Source organism: Saccoglossus kowalevskii, chromosome 4 (assembly GCF_978046115.1).
Source record: "Saccoglossus kowalevskii chromosome 4, keSacKowa6.1, whole genome shotgun sequence".
Lineage (NCBI taxonomy): Eukaryota > Metazoa > Hemichordata > Enteropneusta > Harrimaniidae > Saccoglossus > Saccoglossus kowalevskii.
The window spans coordinates 9,188,898-9,209,545 of record NC_140644.1 but is presented as its reverse complement, the minus strand read 5'-3'; the positions used below and the strand labels follow the sequence as shown (position 1 = coordinate 9,209,545).

General features: G+C 35.1%; 1 protein-coding gene across 1 annotated transcript; it reads left to right on the top strand.

Moving 5' to 3' along the window:
- The first annotated feature begins 425 nt into the window (after positions 1 to 425).
- LOC100378264 (atrial natriuretic peptide receptor 1-like) lies at positions 426 to 19,051 on the top strand. The gene is made up of 20 exons (XM_006814910.1): positions 426 to 1,077; positions 3,607 to 3,731; positions 4,472 to 4,651; positions 5,483 to 5,618; positions 5,830 to 6,066; positions 6,176 to 6,339; positions 9,272 to 9,394; positions 9,661 to 9,738; positions 9,904 to 10,008; positions 11,905 to 11,976; positions 12,238 to 12,406; positions 12,601 to 12,759; positions 12,872 to 13,049; positions 13,170 to 13,310; positions 13,644 to 13,767; positions 16,060 to 16,128; positions 16,261 to 16,435; positions 17,856 to 17,954; positions 18,049 to 18,140; positions 19,004 to 19,051. The coding sequence occupies exons 1-20, from the start codon at positions 426 to 428 to the stop codon at positions 19,049 to 19,051; spliced, it is 3,126 nt and encodes a 1,041-aa protein (XP_006814973.1).
- Positions 19,052 to 20,648: the final 1,597 nt, after the last annotated feature.

The following is a 20,648-nucleotide window of genomic DNA, read 5'->3' as shown; positions in this document are numbered from 1 at the left end:
TCTATGATGACGTGGCAGTACTTCATTCTCACCATGATTATATCAAAGCAACTGACACCATAAATGCCGTCATTCCAAAAATTTTAAATGTTCACTGTAATTCCGTATAAATATGTTGTCTGGGTCTTCAAAATAGCTTCTGTATTCGAATAATTGTATATACAACTAGGAGTATATCAGACCAATTCACGTTACAACAGATTTAGTTAGAATTTACTGTCGGTTCATAAATGAGTCAGTCGCAAGAAAATCATTATAATTTATCATTAGTTGGTTGTTGAATGTTCATGGTGAATTATCAACACAGAAGTTTTGTTTGGAATAAGCCAAAGCGTTATTATATTAACGACAAAATAATGCACAGTTTTGAATATTTGCCTTTACGTTGTTACCCACAGAATTGACGTTGTCGATGCCAAACAAAAATGACAACTCTGTTCCATCTTATCACATGGTTACTTGTTGAGTTGAATTCAGTCTGTGCCCACAACTACACATTCGGCTTACTCATCACGACACGATACTATCTCCCATTCAGAGTTGATAGAATTGGCGCTGCAGCTAATGTGGCGTTAAAACACATCCACAATGATCCGAACATGCTTCCTAACGATACGCTGGACTTCATATATTATGACAGTGGTTGTGACGGCAGAGTGTCTTTGGATAGAATGGTAACACTCATTCGTGATGACCACGTTGCTGCTGTGATAGGACCTGACTGCACATTTGCATCGACGGCAGCGGGGCTCTTAGCGTCTCAGTGGAACGTTCCCATGGTTGGCCACTTTTCATCTGCATCTGAATTATCGTCTCAACACCTGTATGATACGTACAGTCGTACGTCATCGCCATATTCCAAAACTGCCTGGGCTGTCATCAAAACCATAGAAGCGTTTGGATGGAAGCATATTGGCCTGTTTGGCGGCGGTTTTACCGGTCACTCGTCCTTAGTCATTGACGCAATAGAGATGGAGATAATAAAAACAAATATTACTGTAGAAATAAATCGCTTTAATCCATGGGACGCGTCAGTTCATGAAGAAAGGCTTGATGATATGATTAAAAAAGCAAGGGGTAAGTTATTATTTCTCATATGTCAGCTTTTTGATTACCATGAAAGTACAATCAGGTGTCTGCAACATAATTACATTTTTAACTTATTTCAGCCGGATTATTTTTTTGTTAAATATGCATATAATTGCCTCTGTATAAGATAACTATTTATTTACTGATATTTGTTGCAGCTTATTATAAGGACTGTTGTACAACAGCAGGCTATAATATAAGTTATATTTACCGAACGTCAACAGCTGTTCAGTCGATCTCGATGTCCCGAAATGCCTGCTGCAACTTTTATTCTATTCATGCGTTTTAACGTGGTGAATTGGTTTTAGCAATGCATGGCATTCCAAAACAGTTTGTGACATGAGACCCTATTTAATAATTACAGCAATGTCCATTATATCTACTTATAGCTCAATCCACAATCAATAAAACAATCTACCACACACATCATTTGAGTTAGTTTACACTTCCAGAACATTACTCTGGATATATTAATAATCTAAAATGTTGGTTACCTTCAAAACCCCGTCCCAAACGAGCACATCTTGTGGTCAACATATTTCCAGGCAACGCAAATACCATGCTATGATCAGTACACTGTTGCTACTAAGTGTACATACACTTTCGCAAAAACGATATTACAGAATCAAGTTTATTCTATGCATCAATCGTACCTTTCTCGCACCCGCTACACCCATTTTGAAATGCACACCAATAAAAACAGTTTCTTCTGCACCTTTCCAATCAATTCATAAAACATACAAAAAAATTAAATACTGAAAATTAGAGTTCATTTCTTCTCTACTATCTGGACATGTCTCTAAACCTTGTGGTGCACTGCCAAATTTGGGAAGCCAACTAACTATACTAAGACAACAAAACATTTAACTGTTGGCGTGAAACTACTGACATTGAAAATAACAACATGCACAATTTCATCAAACAAGACATACTCCCCATAACACGACAATGATGACAACACATTCCAGATACTTTAAATGTTTCACATCAGATAAGTCACGTCGGAAGAACAATGCCTTCACAGCGTGTCAGTATGACTACTGTTCTACCACATTATGCCACTGCTTTCTTTGCTCAACTGTCTTACACCATTAAATCGACTTGTAAACATTCTCCATAATTGAAACTTTCCCCGCGGGACTGTACATGCTTCGTAACCTTCCTGATAATGAGTGGGTTGTTTGTGACGTGCTCAGTTCAAAGTTAGTGGTGGGTTGTCTAGCTGTGTATTGCGTACCATCTCCAAAATGCGTGTCCCGCGGTCCCCCTATTTTTAACAACCAACAGGGCTACACGCCATCGGCGCTTGCGAACTTTGCCTTCGGCCAACTTATCGCCCCCCCCCCCCGCCTATTCCAGAATCCTAGATCCGCCCCAGAATCTTCAAACCGGCCTACTTTCAATTAGAAGTGTATATTATTGCCAACAACAACGTGGTAAAACAGTTCAGGTGTATGGCTCATGTTGTTTATCCTTATTTGTAAATATCTGTAACAATAATGTGAAATGTATGAGCACCATAACCTTGAATTTTCGAAATTACATGCACAGAGACAAACATTAATCATGAAGCACGAGTTTCGAATTGACGAATTATGTAAAATGGCATTTCCAAAAAAAGCTCGATATGGCGAGTAGTTATTAAGCAATTACAATGACTACCTACCCAGTTACAAACTTCCTCGGGGACAAATATGTCAACCATGCAGTGAAAACATCTAAGGGTAATAATAGAAATTACAGGCACGCATACGAATATATAAACATGAAACTCAAGTTCCGATCTTACAACTCTGCAAATGCGCTTCGCCAGTTTAAGCAAATGCAAGTTCCGTTATACCACATTGCACTGCCCCCCCCAAAAGAAAAAACCTTATATAGCGTGAAGTTAATGGGCTGAATACGAAACTCCAATGTCTAAAACAAATAAAGCATAGTAAGTACTGATACAATTAAAATATTGTACAATTAAATTGAATAAATACGACACTGTTTGTTGAAAAACAAACATGTGCAATGTTAATGTAAACATTCCCTGCCTGTGCACAAACTACTGCAATACAGACCCGCAATTATATTAACAAAATTTATTGAATCGTCCCAAACTCCTGACAATAATCGCGTTAATTTATAAATCCCCCTATTTATTTCGATGTAGAACATGCATGATTTGAGTGAGTAATATCAACAATGTGCCCAATAAAAATGGTACTATGTTAATCTAGTATGCATATTGTAATGAGAGATTAGATATGGAATTTATACATAAATAAATATTGATATATTATTCACTACTAGAAGCACCATAATGTCAGTAAAAGTTATGCATATTAATTAGTTATTATTATTCAGTAGTTAATAATAAAAAAAACATGAATAAATATTTTATGAGTGGTTTTCACTCACTATTCATTGAAATTGAAACAATAATTATCGAAATGTTGTTGTAAATTCATCGCACAAAGATATAATGATATGATAACAGTCTTGATCAATTGCTCAAATTTGCTTTTATAGTAATTATTTTAATAATGAATTCTGAACAAGTGCGTAACTATATGCTACTTGCATACGACAGAGGGTATCTCAATGGAGAGTATATGTTTATAACAGTGGAGCGACTAACAATGGGTGATTATGAGGTGAGTCGATAGATACATTTTGTATGTTGTGTATTGTATCGGCACATAATTCAAGACTTTGTGAAAATTATCACTGTTTATGGAATGGAATTTATTGCTTAAGTGATATCGCCGCCATTGACTCGGTTCTAAAGCCGGAACTATTACTTCTCAAAATTTGTCCTTCGAATTGAATACGCCGTATAAGTGTTGCTGTCACGAGAAGAACGCACCAAGGCTGGTTTTGAACTCATGGTTATATCGGAACACGATATTGGTCATTGGTTGTTGGGCATGAGAGTGTTTTAGATCATGGATATTCATAAGTTGATCATAACAGCTGCAGCTCTTGGGTATAGGGTTCACCAACCATAATTCCACTATGTGAATAGAATGAGAGCACTGATTACAAATTCCGCAAGGCCAAAGCTCATGCGTATGTGTACTGTATTCACGCATTGAACAATACATGTTTTAAGTCTGTCGTTTTTCCCAACAGCCTCCATAAATTATGTCGCGTCAGAATTTATAACCGCGACGAGTAATCTTTCTCGGCCTGCATTCGTATCTAATTAATTAACTAGTTGAATGCCTACTTTCACAACATTTTGCACCATAATTCTCGAGGTTAAAATTATATCGTTGAAAGTTTACATAAAATCCTCTTGTCAACGAAAGTTTAAATATTGAATAACATGCTAAACAATTTCTCTGAATTCAATAGATAACAGTGTTAATATCTGTTTTACCAAAACCACTAGGGTACAGCGTGGCAAACAGACGTGATCGCCCGTGTTGAGGATATGGCGATGGCATTAAGGTCTTTGCTTGTGCTAGAAATGATAGCTCCAGAAGAGGACGTCTTCAATGAATTCGCCATCGAGGTTAAGGAAAGTTTTTTGGAAGCGCCATGGTTTATTAATATGTCGGATATTTCTGGGGTAAGTTTTGATATTGATAGTCGAAAGGGGCAAGGGGGTAGCTGGTACAGGTTACAGGAAATAAAAAAGGCATTTAACGTTAATGTTTTTACAAGAAATAAAATAAAAGTTTCATTTACAATAACAAATAGATATTTACACTTTACAGATATAGCAAAATTTCTAATTAGATTTTACATTTTTATAATATATTTGATAATTTATGTTTAAGAATCAAAATTTGAAATTGCGTAAGAATTGCGACATTTAATGTGGAAAATGCTTTATACGCTTACGAGAAATAAGATCTTTGTACAAATTACGGACGAATAAAATAGCTGATTACATTTTAGACCTTGCCCATGTCTACGAATTTACGTTTGTTATTATTATTTTATTATTACAAGAATAAAATCAATTGATTACGGCACACGAAAATACCCCCTTACAGCCCCTCATAGTCATATTCGGAAAGGGTACTTGTAAATGTTCTTAAAGCCATACAGTTCCCGAAAACAATACAGAATCGTTTGCAATATGTTGTAAACGAAGAAAAAGTTTTAAAAAAACATGACAAAATAATTCCACAAATATAAAAAATAAAGCAGCCGATAAATCACTCATCATCATCAGGATTGGATCTTTGTGAGAGTGAAAGTACTACGATTTAAACAAATAATCAGAATACATCTTTTCTATAAAACCGAGTGCCACAACAATCAACATTGCCTTTTGACGTCATAGAAGATGGTGCGATTTGTAGAATTCGGCCACAAAGTGTATTTATAGTGTTTTATTCGATCGAAAGAATTGAGTGCCTCTGGTTGTTAATTTATTATTTATATGTCTTAGGTCCATCTGGCGGCGGCATATTTGTATGACGCCATTTTTCTGTATGCACACGCTCTACATCAAGTGCGTAGTAATGGAGGTGAGCCTTACGATGGAAGAAATTTCTTCAAAGAAATGCAACGAGTTGACTTCCAAGGTATGCTAAATACTAAATACTGGGATTATATACAAATTACTGCTTGTACAATATGTTGTGATCATTTATATGTACCATTTCCACTGATTGACAAATCCCCCCTATCTCTCTATAACGACTTTGGATTATTATATTATTACATCATCTTTGTTTTAAGACAAACACAAACATATGTAACCTTTTCTTATTTCATCGGATTATCTGTTCATAGGCATTACGGGTCGTATTACAATAGATGAAAATGGAGATCGAAATCACGATTTTCGGCTTCTCAGTTTTGATGCTATCGATGGTATTTTTATCAAGGCCGGTTTGTTTGATAGTGCCACAAGTACGCTTCGGCTGTTTACTGGTACAAAGATAGCTTGGCCTTCTGGGAAAGATGAGCCTCCACTGTCAGTACCGACATGTGGTTTCCAAGGAGAGTTTTGCATAGAACCGGAGAAAAGTAAGTTCTCATCAGTGTGTTCACATACCTGGTTTGTGTGGCATGGGGATTTGGAGAAATTGTTAGTGTTTGTCTTTAATATTCAGGTGTTTTTGTGTTTGTTTTTCAGATTTGACAAATCTCGTAATAGCCGTTGTCGCATCAATGGTTGTAGCATTCATCGCTTCTATACTTGTGTTTATTGTGTATCGGAGGCAAAAATTTGAAGCAGCTCTTCTGGAAACAGTGTGGAAAATTAACTACAGTGACATAGCGATGCGGACAAATTTAAAGGTGACATATTTTATAAATGTCATGTGTGTAGGATTGAAGATGTATAAAGCTATTGTTTGTTTGTTTGTTTGTGTCTTTGTTTGTTTATGTTTTTATGTAGGCCTGTAAATGTAGCTTACCTGTTATTTTCTGTAGATGGTAGTTGTTTCATCTATGATTTCAAATTACAGTCAAAATCCATTAATCTGAGCTGAATGGTTTTGTTCAGGTCTACTAACGGATGTCATTTTTCAATGGATTATTTACTTATTCAAATTTAAGAAACGACGATTAATCGGACAATTATGTGAATTCAATACCATATCGATCATCTTGACAACCCAACAGTGGTCATTTTAACCCATGCGTATATGGGCTTTCTGATTTGTTTATAACACTACTGGGGTATTTCACGAATAAAAACTTTAGCAGTTACGTAACTCTTCTTGTCACACTGAATATTTCGAAAATGGGTGACAAACAGCAAAAAACTTTGGTCTGAAATTTGTTATTTAGGCAAAAGTATTTGCAAACTTTTGAATGGTTTGTCACGTGGTTTGACCGCCAACATAGATTTTTTTTTCTAAACAGGAAGTAGTGTTATACTAAAGTTAGCTAATAGCTGTTGCATTTCTATACTGAATACTTCGGACAGCAGAAAGGTATTCGAAACAGTCATGTGATTTGGCCTCCATCTTAGGTTTTCTGTCAAATATGACAATCTGAAGCATTTTATTGTTCATGAGTGCTTTGATCAGTCAACTTGATGTTAGGCATGTAGTATCTATACTCGAAGCTTCTTACAAACAGTTATTCAATAAAATAAAATTAATTCATACTGCTCAAAAATGGTTATTTTTATCGCTTCTTAAAATCCTGAATTTTTAAATAATTCCGGTTAATAGAAGGTACCCAATCAAACATGATATATATATTCTTCCCCATATGTCACAATTTACAATATCAGGTATAACATATTATAATATCTTATTGTCCTGTCAACCAATCCTGTAACATGATTTATTGATATTGTCCTGGTGAACAAATGCGTCGTCTTTCGAAGTCCAAATAAACAAATAAACATTTCACTAGTAAAAAAATGACATTCTGAGAACAGAAATATTTACAATTACCTGTACGAACGTATTATGTTCGAATCTTTAAAATTTGACTTCGTTTACCCATTGGCAAAACTATGGTACTATTAGTGCAACCATAGAATGTATGTTCCATTGATATATACAGAACCATTCGTCGGTTCTCAAAGAAACTTGGGTTCTTAAATTAGATGCCCTGGGAAACATACGTAGCCTAAAACTTTATATATACGGTACAATGACATGTTTTTTTTCTTTTTTGTTGTATCTTATTTTAATACTATTGTCAACTTTCAATTTTCTGGATCGTAATTAACACTGTGATCTCAAACAGCTTTAGGCATTTCAACGGAAGAATATTGAGGCTCACGTCTTTTGGAACCCATAGTTACACCTGGTAAATAGATGAATGAAAAAAGATATTTGATTCAGAATGTCAGAAGTTATCTTATTTTAAAGTTCACATGAAGTTTGCAGTTTCACTGCAATTTTATTAGTTGATTTTTTTCGTGATTGATTTGTTTTATATGAGGATTACTATCCTTCGTATTTATTGCAGCGCCAAATGTTATATAGCTTTATTAATTCCGATTTATTATTTATGTACCTGGGATATTCATTCCCCCGCATCAACACCGATAACAACTCATTGGATTTCATTGGGTGCATTTCATTCCAACCACCATTAGCCGAGCGTGTAGAGGAAGACGCGGTGGTAAAAACACGGTGGTCGCATTTACAAAAAAACGGGCTTTCTAATTGCTAATAAAACAATCTTCAACGAAACAAACGCGTTCGTATTGAATGAATAATTATTACAGTGGTTATAATTTGCGCATGATTTCATTGTCTCGAAAATATGCTTCAAACAACACTAATCGAATAAACGTTGCTATGTGATTTATGACCCAATTTTCCAAACGATATCAAAGCATTTTATTGCAAATAGTCTTTAACTCGTGTCAAATAAATGACACACAGACACTTTAGCCCGTAAGGAAGTCAAAGGCGTCATGTTTCTAATAGAATGAAAAGACTGTGTAGCGATGTAAATAATGGGAATGGTGTGCAATAATATAAAGTAAGAATCACTTATGTGTCTCAGAAAAAAATAGAACTTGAATATGTGCGTCTATTATATGATCGTCGTCAAAAACGCAAGATTGCAACGTATTTTATTCAACTCACTCACTTCAACAGCGACAGAAACATGAGAAACTTTGAAAATAAACAATAAAACAATAAATCAAGGTTGTTGCATTTACAAAACACGGGGTTTGAACGAGCAAAGCTATTCGTGAAGGTCGGAAAATTCGCTAAACCTGACTGGATCTGCGGTTATATCATTTTCCAGTTGGTCAGCTGATCACTTGCATATCCTGATTTGATCACATGACATTATCACCTGATTGCAAAGATTGCACTGTATGAAATGGCTCGAGCTATGGTTCTATTGTTTTGCTTTCCATAACCAATAAATGCATCAAACAATTATTGTAACTTTGTTATGGTATTGTTTAATACAGTGTGGACAATTATAATTAGAAGTTTTTCTGGCTTTACCGTGGTTATTTTACCATTACCATTTTAACAATGATCTAATAATTTATGTAATACCTGTCATTGGTTGTAACACTGTGTAATTGATTTAAATGTTGTCTTACATGCATATATAATAAATATATAATTAGAAGCAAATACCAATGTTTCAACACACACAAATATCTCCCAGATACCCCGTCGGTAATACAACTATGTATACCACATTGCTAGGGTAAAACTGTCTTCTTTTATTCCAGCTTTCATCTAGAATGCATATAAATAATGTTACATCTGATATGCTTATAATATTGCAGTCATTTCATGACAGTTGTTCCAGTGAAAACAGAGTCAGAAGAAATTCAATAAGTGTTCTCTCAATGGAGGGATTTCTTGACACATACCAGAAACAGGTTTTCGCTGCGATTGGAACATATCAGGTGTGTACAAATATTTTACACAATACCACTGGTTCATCTAAATATAAATAACATTTTTAACTAGAGAGTGTAAACTACTGGTTATTACAATTTCCTATTTTCAAATGATAAATAATGCTGTCAACAATTCTTGTTTCCGGGGGGTGTGGTGTTGTTGTTTTGTTTGTGTTTGGGGGGGGGGGGTTCCTGGGACAAAACATTCATCAGAAACCGTATTACTGGTATCATTTGAGTTGATTTTCTGGTGTTTATTTTATACATTGCAGGGCGCATTGGTTGCTATAAAGATGATTGACCGTTCGGGAGTACATATCACACGGAGTCAGTTGTTGGAATTGAAAAAGGCACATTATATATATTCTATATTATTGCTTTAGTATTTATTGTATTTATTTATTTATTTATTTATTTATTTATTACTGTATGAATGGACAATATGGTAAAAAAAACTCAACATTTCTAAATCAAAAAATAAGCTATGATATCCTCTTTTAATTCCATATAAATAGATACGTGACATTCGCCATGACAATCTTAATCAGTTCGTTGGTGTGTGTGTGGATCCCCCAAACATATGTTTCGTGGAACAGTACTGCCAGAAAGGAAGTCTGCAGGTTAGTGTTATATTATTTGAATTTCGTATTGTCGTTTATGTAGTCAGAACATTTTTCAAAGATAGCTTCATACATTTGGAAAAGTCAGTAATGTATTATTCTAGAAGACAAATCACGGGGTACGATTTTACAAGCGTTCGTTGGAGGCAGCGCGCAGATAGGGCGTTCAGTATGTGTGAATAAACATTTCTGTGTTATAACGCGAATGGACAGCTATATAGAACTTGACACAAATGTACACATGATTGGACACAGGTGGAACACAATATAGCCAGAGCCATCAAAGTGGCACACATGCTCCCCGTGTTCCCGAATTCCCCGTGCAGTTTACACACATACATCCAATGCGATGCCCAACACCTTGGCGCATGTTGGATTCAAACATCAATGTTACAGTATGGAATTATGATGTTAATTATTTACCTACAAAGGAAATTACCCAGGGACTTGACACACGTGTCACTAAACAATGGGGTTCATTTTTGAACAAAGGTCATGGCCATAGTACGTGTGTTCAGTATTTGGCCATATGCGGCTAATGGCTAAAAACTTAACACAGTTTTTTTCTACAACCCACATAATTGCATTGACGTTGCAGGTCGGCGTCTTCTACACTGATTTGACGCATATCACGCAGGAGTGTCGGGAGTTTGTTCGATATTTCGAATGTTTCGAAGTCAATCGTCGATTGCCACGTATTTTACGGATATATTAAATCGTTTCAGGGGCGAGTTTACTAAATAATGATAAATGAAACTTAGAAAACTTGTAAGAACAAACTGGATCCAAATTGTGCAAGTTTGCACTAGGTTTATGCTGCTAGTGTCTGGTTCGGAAGGAGTTCTACGCGTGATTTTATCGCGTTCAAGGACGTTCTATTTTCGAACTAGTTGAAACCGGAAATTACGCAAGTACTTTCGAACTTCACACACAAATTTGATTATCGTTATTATGTGTTTGTTTCTGTTGTTTCAAAGCTGGGATTATTTGTGACATTAATATTTCACTCACTAACAATATTTCACTAAAATGTGTGATTAAAAAGCAACTTAAATTGAAAAAAATTATCAAGTTCCGTGTATAAACACTAGTGTAAAGAGGCACCGGAGCTATTTTAGCCAAAAGGTCTGTGCTGGAACAGCGCTTCCTCACGGTGACGACACAACTACATAATCTATTACAATTTCAGTTCAAAGGTGAGGTTCATGGTATAAGTTCATACATTTATATAACCAAAGGAAATAGCCATTGCTTTCAAACTTGGAAAACATATTACTCGTAAGATTTAGAGTGACATTAACCGAGTTTTGGCTGATGGGTTTGTTCTTCTTTTGCATTACACGCTGCGTCCTGTTCGATGTAGCACTCATAGCGACGTATACAACGCGTGTAAAATACATTGTTTATTTACATGAAATTCGAACACGCGCTGTGCGACGACCACCGCGCTTTAACCTAAGAAAAAACACCATGGAATTATATGAGGTTATTACGAGGATACCGAAAAGTATGCACGAAGGCAGTACAGCGGGAGATGTTGAGTGCATACGTTTCGATATCCTCGTAATAACCTTATTATTATACATATTTTCCTTCAACGGATACATCATGAGAATTCCGTTTAGAACAGATTTATTTATTTATTTAATTTATTTATGTTGAGTCCGGTCAAACCCTGGGGGCTGTTATGTTTGTTTTTATTATTAGAGGATCTCACGTGCGTAATCGCATTTCCTAATATGGTAGGATGAAAATACCCAGTGCAATACCACAAAATTACAGCACGCTCTAACTAATGGAGTTACGGCGACAGATGTATAATAATATATATTATCTAGTTGACAATATTGTCAATATTATATATATGACGTTTTGTTATGGACGCTCTTTTTTTAGGATGTTCTGGAAAATGATGAGATTGCCTTGGATTGGTTGTTTAAAGTGTCGTTTGCAAATGACATTGCTGCGGTAAGACACATTTGAATAGCTTGTAGCAGTAGTTACAAATGTTCAAACATTATGCATATCTAACCAGAAATTAGTTTATACTTCAAATAAAATCAGAGATCGCAGTCTATTAAGTAGGCATACATTTGAATACAAATATTTATTTGTGTTGTTTGGTAGTACATGCCAAAAATGGTTAAGATCATATTATCATGTACTATCTTTATTAATGCAGACACAAATTATATATGCATATGATGTGATAATATTTTTTTTTCACAGGGTGTTCAATTCCTTCATAAAAGTCCATTGACTGTACATGGTAATTTAAAATCGTCGAATTGTTTATTAGATGGACGTTGGGTTGTAAAATTAACAGACTTTGGTCTTTGGGAATTTAAAAATTATAAAAGATACCGTTTAGAAGTCAGTGAAGAAGCTGCATATCAAGGTAAGAACAGAAACATAACACGGATTAATACGCGAGAGGCAGACGTTGAATCAAACGAATACACAATAGGAACTCACAAAAAAGTTATGTGTCATTACGAAAAAGGCATCATAGTAACAATAGCAAAGCCACACAACACCCTCTATCCTGTGGCGTTTCCCATACTAATGTTCTTTCCCGTGTTTTCCTTCTAGGATTGTTGTGGACTGCTCCTGAACATTTACCGGATAAAGATATTGTTAATTCAACTGTGAAAATGTCGCAAAAGGGTGACATCTATAGTATTGGCATTATCTTACACGAGATAGTGTACAGAGATGGGGTATATGGTAACACTTCTTTGTCACCACGAGGTTTGTCAAATGATAATAATAGATTACTACTTATTTACTGCCGTTTCATATTCCGTAGTGGTATTGTGTGGTTTGTTCTGCACATCTGACCCATCTGTTATTAACATTACAGAAATTGTTGAACGGGTAAAGAATATTAACGTAACTACGGTCTGCCGTCCCGAATTAGTGAGTGGATCCCGTACACAAGATATAAATGAATTGGTACAGCGATGTTGGCATCCCGTACCGGAAAAAAGATGTGACGTGTCATACATAAGGCGCGTCTTACGTGATATCAATCCGAACACGTGAGTACCATTTTTTGTGTAGTTGATATATTCTTCATTTCTGTTTTGGTTAATATATTTTGTTCATTGTCTGTAAGTTTGTTGCTTTGGGTTGCATTGTTCATCTATTTTTTTTTCTAGCAGTTCAAATATAATGGACAATATGGTGACAATGTTGGAAAAATATTCACACAATCTAGAAGATATCGTCGCTGACCGAACGTCGCAGTTAATGGAAGAAAAGAAGAGAACGGAACAACTACTATACCGCATGTTGCCACGGTGAGCAACCATTTTACTATATTTGTTTTGGAAATAAATCAATTTAACGTTGATTTTGTAATTAAATTTGCAAATTGTCGCAAGGTGTTATCCTTAAATAACACGCTGGAGAAAAAAATAACCTTCTACAGTATTCGGTCAATCTACATACATCTACATAAGGAACCTGTGTTTAGATAATAAATAAATTAATATATATCACGTGACATCGCAAGCATAATTTGCACTGCACTTTTAGTCGAATCTCAAATGTGCAAATTTAAAACTGCATATAAGCAACGTGACAAATGTAATGCGCCCTCAGTTTATTTTGTTGTGTCTTTTTTCGTACAGATCAGTGGCAGAGGGACTAAAAAATGGCTACCCAGTAGAAGCAGAGACATTTGATTCTGTTACTATATTCTTTTCAGATATTGTAGGTTTCACTGCAATATCCGCGTCAAGTGATCCAATGCAGGTATGTAATACTGTATGTATAATTATAGACACAATGTAAGCTGTATTGTGGTAACTTATATTGTGGTGGAATCATTAAATTCGTTATTTTCATCTACGTATGTATGATTTCCACTATGGCCATAGTATCAATATATACTAGGACACTTAACATAGGTGAATATTATAATAGTGACATATTACAATAAACATTATATACCCCAAACATTAAACACAAATACGACCATATCATACACGAGACTACATTACACACACATATCCTAGCCAGGGTTAGTAATAGATTAATATGTTCTGCTGTAGCAGGCTGGGTAATGAATTACATCATTTAGGCCAGACTTTTATTATCACTTGTTTCGCGAACCCGCCGAATGAACAGGAACCGAGAATGAAATAAAAATATAATTTTATTTCATCGTAATTTCTCGCGCCCGCCGACTTGTAAGCGCAAAGAAATGCTAAAAAAATATTATTTTTATCTTCATTTTTTACCGCCCGCCGCATAACAAATCAAAATTGCATTTTCGTGGGAGTATCACAATCAAAGTACCGAAGTCTCGCGCAGATGAGAAACAAGGTTATACATAGAATAACATTTTATTTCATTTCTTCTCTCCGATCAATGATCTCACTTACAATTCTTTGAGAATTACACAAATCTAATAGAAAAAAAAAGAATTAATTTTAGTTTTTTTCCACCTGCCTTTTAAAAACTCGCGAAACAAGGAAGAAAAAAGTTTGGCCTTATATGTTTTTGTTGTAATATTAGAACACATCATTCGTGTTTAGTAGTCGCTACACTTTTTGTTCTTTTTTTCAATTTTGAAAAATGTATTAAACTATCTCACTGGAACCTGACAAATCTACTACGTTAGTGCAACATGTTATAAAATTACTCCAATAATTTACAAGACAATGAAAGATGTAAACATGTCTGGGCTTTGAAATACAATGCCGAGAATGGCTATAAACACTTTTCTGAAAACATTCAGAAAAGCACATGGACTAAGTAAATTTCGTAAATTTCAGCCAGAAATATTTTTGGAAAACGTGGATTAAGTCGTTTTGACTAAATTATTAAATCTGGCATTTAGTCAGTCACGTGACGCTCATGTAAACAAATGACAATGTGATATGTTTAAATGTGTTTCACTATGTCAAGGCTTTCAACAATATTTAGTAAATGGACATTTTGAAAAAGATAACTATATTATTCAAAAATATCATAATATACTTAAGATTCGACACTTTTGTGTTATTAGCTCAACAGTGGTACGACATTTTATTTTGAATTATTTTTAGAAATGCTAAAAATAGGTGATAACATAAATAATGTCAACAAGGTTGACTAGCGTTTTTGTATTTATATTATATTATCTTTAAGATTATGCTAAGCACGTTTGATTAGCTACACAACACTGATAGCTTAACCACTAGATTCCTTGTTTACATAGGAAAGTTGTCACGTTTTGTAACGCATGAATTCTGAAAGTACAACTTCGAACACTAGTTTCAAGTAAACAAACATACACAGGAAAAAAATCAGACATTGTCGCTGTTGTTGACAGGATGCTGGTATTAAATATTGACTAGTTTTCGGACGTTTATTTTGAATAAAAAAAAACACGCATTAAAGCATATTTTCAAAGAAAAAAATGTGCTTACTTGTACAAGTTTCATAAAACATAGGATTAGGGCTAACATACAATATATGTAATATGTGTATTGTCAAATATCATGTGAACAAATATGTGACCTCGAATCTGGGTATCATCCTTACACGTATTAATTGAACTTGTATTTGAGTCACACTGAAGCACTCACAGGCTAATCTCTGGGGGTTGGCATATACGCCGTGTGGTGGAGATAAATGAAGTTTACGTCATTTATTTGTCAATAACCCTCAAACCCAAATAAAGCGTTTGACATATCAAATAAAAATGTACTTCTTATACACAAGATGGTTGAAATAAATGTATGTACAGTTTCAACCGTGTACCACAACCCCTTTTCCGGTCAGGCTCTGCGTTTTTTCAAATAATTCCCGTATTCTGCAAACAGTGTGGTCGATTGTAAGTATTAACAAGTCTAATGCAGCATTGTCAAAGTTGTTGTTGTCTTCATTTGTTACTTTTGTGAATTCATTTGATTTGAGTGTAATTATTACTTACTAACCTCTTATTCGTTGTTTTCAGATACAAACACTTTGCTAACCTTTCATATAATATGTATCATAATAAACAGATGCTCGAAATATTAATATTAATATTAATAAATATGTTGATTCCATCTACAGGTAGTTCAATTACTGAATTCGTTATATTCTTTATTCGATGGTATCATCGAAGATTGTGACGTGTATAAGGTAAGACAAGTTGATCCTAATTGATGTTACCGCTAACAATGGCCAAAAACATAACATGTTAAACTAATAACACTTCACATTACAGTATATACATGCTACAGACTGAGACTTCCGCATTTCTGATTTAATTAGGTAGAAACTATTGGCGATGCATACATGGTGGTCAGTGGATTACCGATACGTAATGGAAATAAACATGCTGGTGAAATAGCCACTATGGCATTGGCGTTATTAAGTTCCATTCAGTCCTTCAGAATTCCACACATGCCGAATGAAAAATTAAAACTACGTATAGGTATACATACAGGTGAGCACATAAACTCGTTTCAGATGTCTACAGTATTTTCAATTTGATGCCCTGTGAAGTCGCATTTTATCAAATTTCGTGCTGTATTTTTTTAAATCCGACTGTTCAACTTTATATTATTGTCACACAATATTATATATTGGTGTAATGTCATTATATTATACATTAACAAGATTATAGGGTTATGAAACATCTTAAATGTCAACATGTCATATGTTAGCATAACATCGTTATGTTTGTGTGATGTCATTATATTATATCCTGAAATAATTGTGTGGTATGCCAACATGTTTTTATGGTTGGATTATACGGTTATTATACAGTCCACCTTTATTATTATGTATAAAGTCTGTATTACGTGAGGTTGAGTGCAAAGCGCTAAATGAATGGAGAACCTAAAACGGCAGTTCAGCCTCGGTAATTTATTGGAAAAAATTGTAGATGAACGCATATACCCCGTTGTTGTGGAATAGTTAACGAATAGACTATTGGATCGTCGCCTTGAAGTACGTGTTATTGGAGATCGGGCGCGTCTGCTCAACTGCAGCAACTGAGGTTAAGGACAGTATCAGCGATACTCCTGTTAATGACGTCACTGGCGGTGTGACAGGCCACGGCTTCAATTTGAGAAGAGATATTTTACGTGAACGTAGGTCATTCTTTACAATATCCCGATCAATTCTGGGAGAGGCACCAGGCATAAGAGGAAAGGCGATTAACCTCATATAATATTGAACGTGTACAGAAATATGGTGCACTGCCACTATATAATTACGTTAGAATATCATATAATGACGTTCCACAAACAAACTATCATCGAAATCAAAATGTAAACGTATTCAATGTATTCAATTCAAGTAAGTAACCTCTCTCAATATCATGCACATGAGGAATATACACACGAGGAACGCATAACTATCTGTTTATCTCAAGACAGGTTTATGTCTATTTTTATTTGCCAACAATTCACACCTTTACTTCATTGTACGTAGATGTCACTCAGTGTACTGCAGATTAAAAATATAAAATGGTCGTACTCATATTTGATACCTTTCTTTGTATGACATTACCAAATTTGTAAATGAATGACATTAAATAATAACTACAATTCTTTCGTTCGAGGCAGCCATACTGTCACGTGTTCACGTTGTTCCGTTGGTCAGGAACTTAGGAAATACAAAGTATAGGTGGTATTTTATAAGCTGTAATTTAGTTGATGTTGTACTAATTCGCGTATATGCCGCTTTGCATCGTGAACATACCTAATGTCTGACTAATAAGGGGTAACACCATGCACAGATTACGACTTTGCGATTATCAGTATTGAAGTCAAAAATGCAACCAAGTTACGAAGGAAAACATTTTATTAAACTTTATTTTATTTATCATTTTATTATTGAGTATTTTCTTTGTTTTGTAGGTCCGTGTGTGGCTGGTGTAGTCGGAATAGCGATGCCTCGGTACTGTTTGTTTGGCGATACAGTCAATACTGCGTCTAGATTCGAATCAAATGGCGAAGGTAGGTCATAATAACATACTAACGAAGAATCAGTATCAGATGTTTCAAAGTTTTAGCGTGAATATTCTCTAAATATGCGTTGTCTGCATTACAGCTCTCCGTATTCACGTCAGTAAAAATGTAGTGGAAGCATTAAGTATACTTGGTGGATACGTATGCGAGGAAAGAGGAGAGGTTCACATGAAGGTAAACTCTATTATGTTAAGCTATTACCGTGATTTACGAAGCGTCCAGGACGTACGTGTGTGTGTGGGGGGGGGGGGCGTAAAGATAAGATCAAGGTCAAAGCATGTGTTTATGTACTTTAAATACTATAACTACATTGAAAAATTAGCAATAGTCGTCAACTTTTGCACACTTTTTCCCCGCGAGATTCACAAGACCTTGCTACATTTTGGGGTCACAAGTATTGGTTTATGAACGTTTGTTATATAACTACAGGATTTAAATGACTAGAGCCTTCAAACTTGGCACACGTTCCCTGTGAGTCACACAACCAGGTAATATTTTCGGGTCAAAGGTAAAATTCACAATATGTGATTCAATATTGACACGAAAGATTTCATGTACGACTCGTATGACCTGGTTACACTTTCGAGCGAAAAGTCGGGGTCATAATAAAAGTTATTATTTTCTGTTGCATTGTTGATATAAATATTGAAGTAATTTAAGTCAGCATAGGTTGGCATCTCCTTCGAGTGCTGACTGGTTCAAAATAGCAATATTTCTTACAAAACAGTAAACAACCAAGAATGTTAATACCCTAAAATAACATATACTATGAGAAATTATAAATAAATAAATATTGTGGAAAACATTTCGTAATTGCATTGCTCCGGATGGCATAGGAATGAGATGCATTATCAGGAAGATAATAGTGCGCCCTCAAACGATTTGCTTTCTGTTTTAGATCAGGTGGAGAGGTCAAAGGTCAAAAAGAGTACAACAACATGGGCGCAATAAAGAAACTCAAGTTTACGAAACTAAGAGTATATTAATGTAGTTTATTTAAATAATTTTGGTACCTTTTTCTCTGTCTTTATTTGCAGGGCAAAGGTGTCCAGACAACTTATTGGTTACTGAGTAAGAACATTTAGATCTATGGAAACGTGACGAAACATCGGACTCACTCAAGGAGTGATTACTTTGTGAATGTTTCCCACGCCCTGGTAACGTTCGCCCATCTCATATTTGTAATAATAATATTTGAATTTGTGTATTTTAAAGTCTTTCAAATATAGGGCAGTTGGGACGCATGTAATGCATAAAAGCTGAAGTCCTTGCAAACGTTTTATAAATATACAAATGTAAATTGTTTAGATGTTGGAATTCAACTGAACAATTAAAAATCAAAGTCTTAGTATTGTGCATTTCACTGTAACAAGCAATATTTTCTAAATGTGTATATTAGGGCCTAGGCTCTTTTTCGTCAATTCATAGACAAGAAGAACACGTACTGATGAATTGAGTAGTTGTTTCTATATTTATTGTATACGTTATACGTGCCATCATTTTATTTTTTTCGTGATTTTTCATTGTTGTAACCATAATAATTATGTCATATTAGTGATGTATTTATTGTATATATTCAGACCAAATGATGTCTTTTTCTTAACACTTTTAGTGAAAAAAATGCTGTATTTCGTAAAAGTATAACATCATGTTGCAATGCAGCTAATAGCTAATAAGTAATACACACTGCTTATGATTATTATGCAGGTCATGTAAGGTCAGAGTGTGTCAGACGTGTGTGCAGTAACATATGGCTTCAGTGATATGTCCACTCTGATTAGCTTGTAGTCGCAATGCAGCTGATGGTTACCCTTGTTATGTATATGAACTAGGCAGGTAGGAGAGAAGGTGTGTCACACAGATTGGAAGAGACCAATAATCAACTTCCGGCTTTCATTGTCTGCAAACAAAAAGAGTTCTGGTAATTTTAAAAGTGTTCTCAGATATAGCGTTGGGTGACTGGAAAGCAGGGTGGATTACATTATTGAGATTTTTTTAGATGTGTTTACACCAATGAAATGTCAGGATGTTTTAATGTGGCTGATGTTTGTGATGTGGCGTGAAAGTATTTATCGATGATTTGCCGGCGACCATCTTTGATTTCGTCCGAAACATTACCGTGGGTTCGTATGTTGACTGCTGTGTGAACAGACATAGCCCTGCATATTAATTTACAACTCTTTTCTGTTGATGGCGCAGTTTGCCTCAAACTGACTGCGGATTACTCTTCTCTGTAATGTGCAACAAGATAATTCTTGCTTCCTCGTCGTATGCAAATTGTCGATGCATAGAAAGTTTCGTATTCTGGATTCCAAGTAAACGGAAACCTGACACGGCAGAACTGCAAGAAAATTCGATACCACAGATGCAGATAATATCTAAATTGAATCTTGGACACTATGTATTGTCTTGTGGTTTGTGTCACTCCCAATCTATATAACTTTGGGTACTATATTATACAGTATTTTACAATGTGTGTATTTAATAAACTGCATTGTTTCATATGAGATTAAACGTCAGCGTCTTCACTTCACACTTTGCCTGTATGTGCAATCATTTTTAAAGGTAGGTGGTCGTTGCGCTGTGCATGTGCGACATTTGTGTTGATCCAAATGCGCTATTCTAATGAAAATCACAAGTATGAGGTTTGACCCTGGCGTGACTCCTTCGATGCATTTCAAT

What these genes read in the sequence shown, in the direction of transcription:
- LOC100378264 (XM_006814910.1), top strand. Translation starts at nt 426, where the DNA reads ATGACAACTCTGTTCCATCTTATCACATGGTTACTTGTTGAGTTGAAT. An exon ending in TAACAATGGGTGATTATGAG is followed by an intron (nt 3,732 to 4,471) that starts GTGAGTCGATAG and finishes CAAAACCACTAG; the next exon opens with GGTACAGCGTGGCAAACAGA. An exon ending in CGTCAAGTGATCCAATGCAG is followed by an intron (nt 13,768 to 16,059) that starts GTATGTAATACT and finishes TTCCATCTACAG; the next exon opens with GTAGTTCAATTACTGAATTC.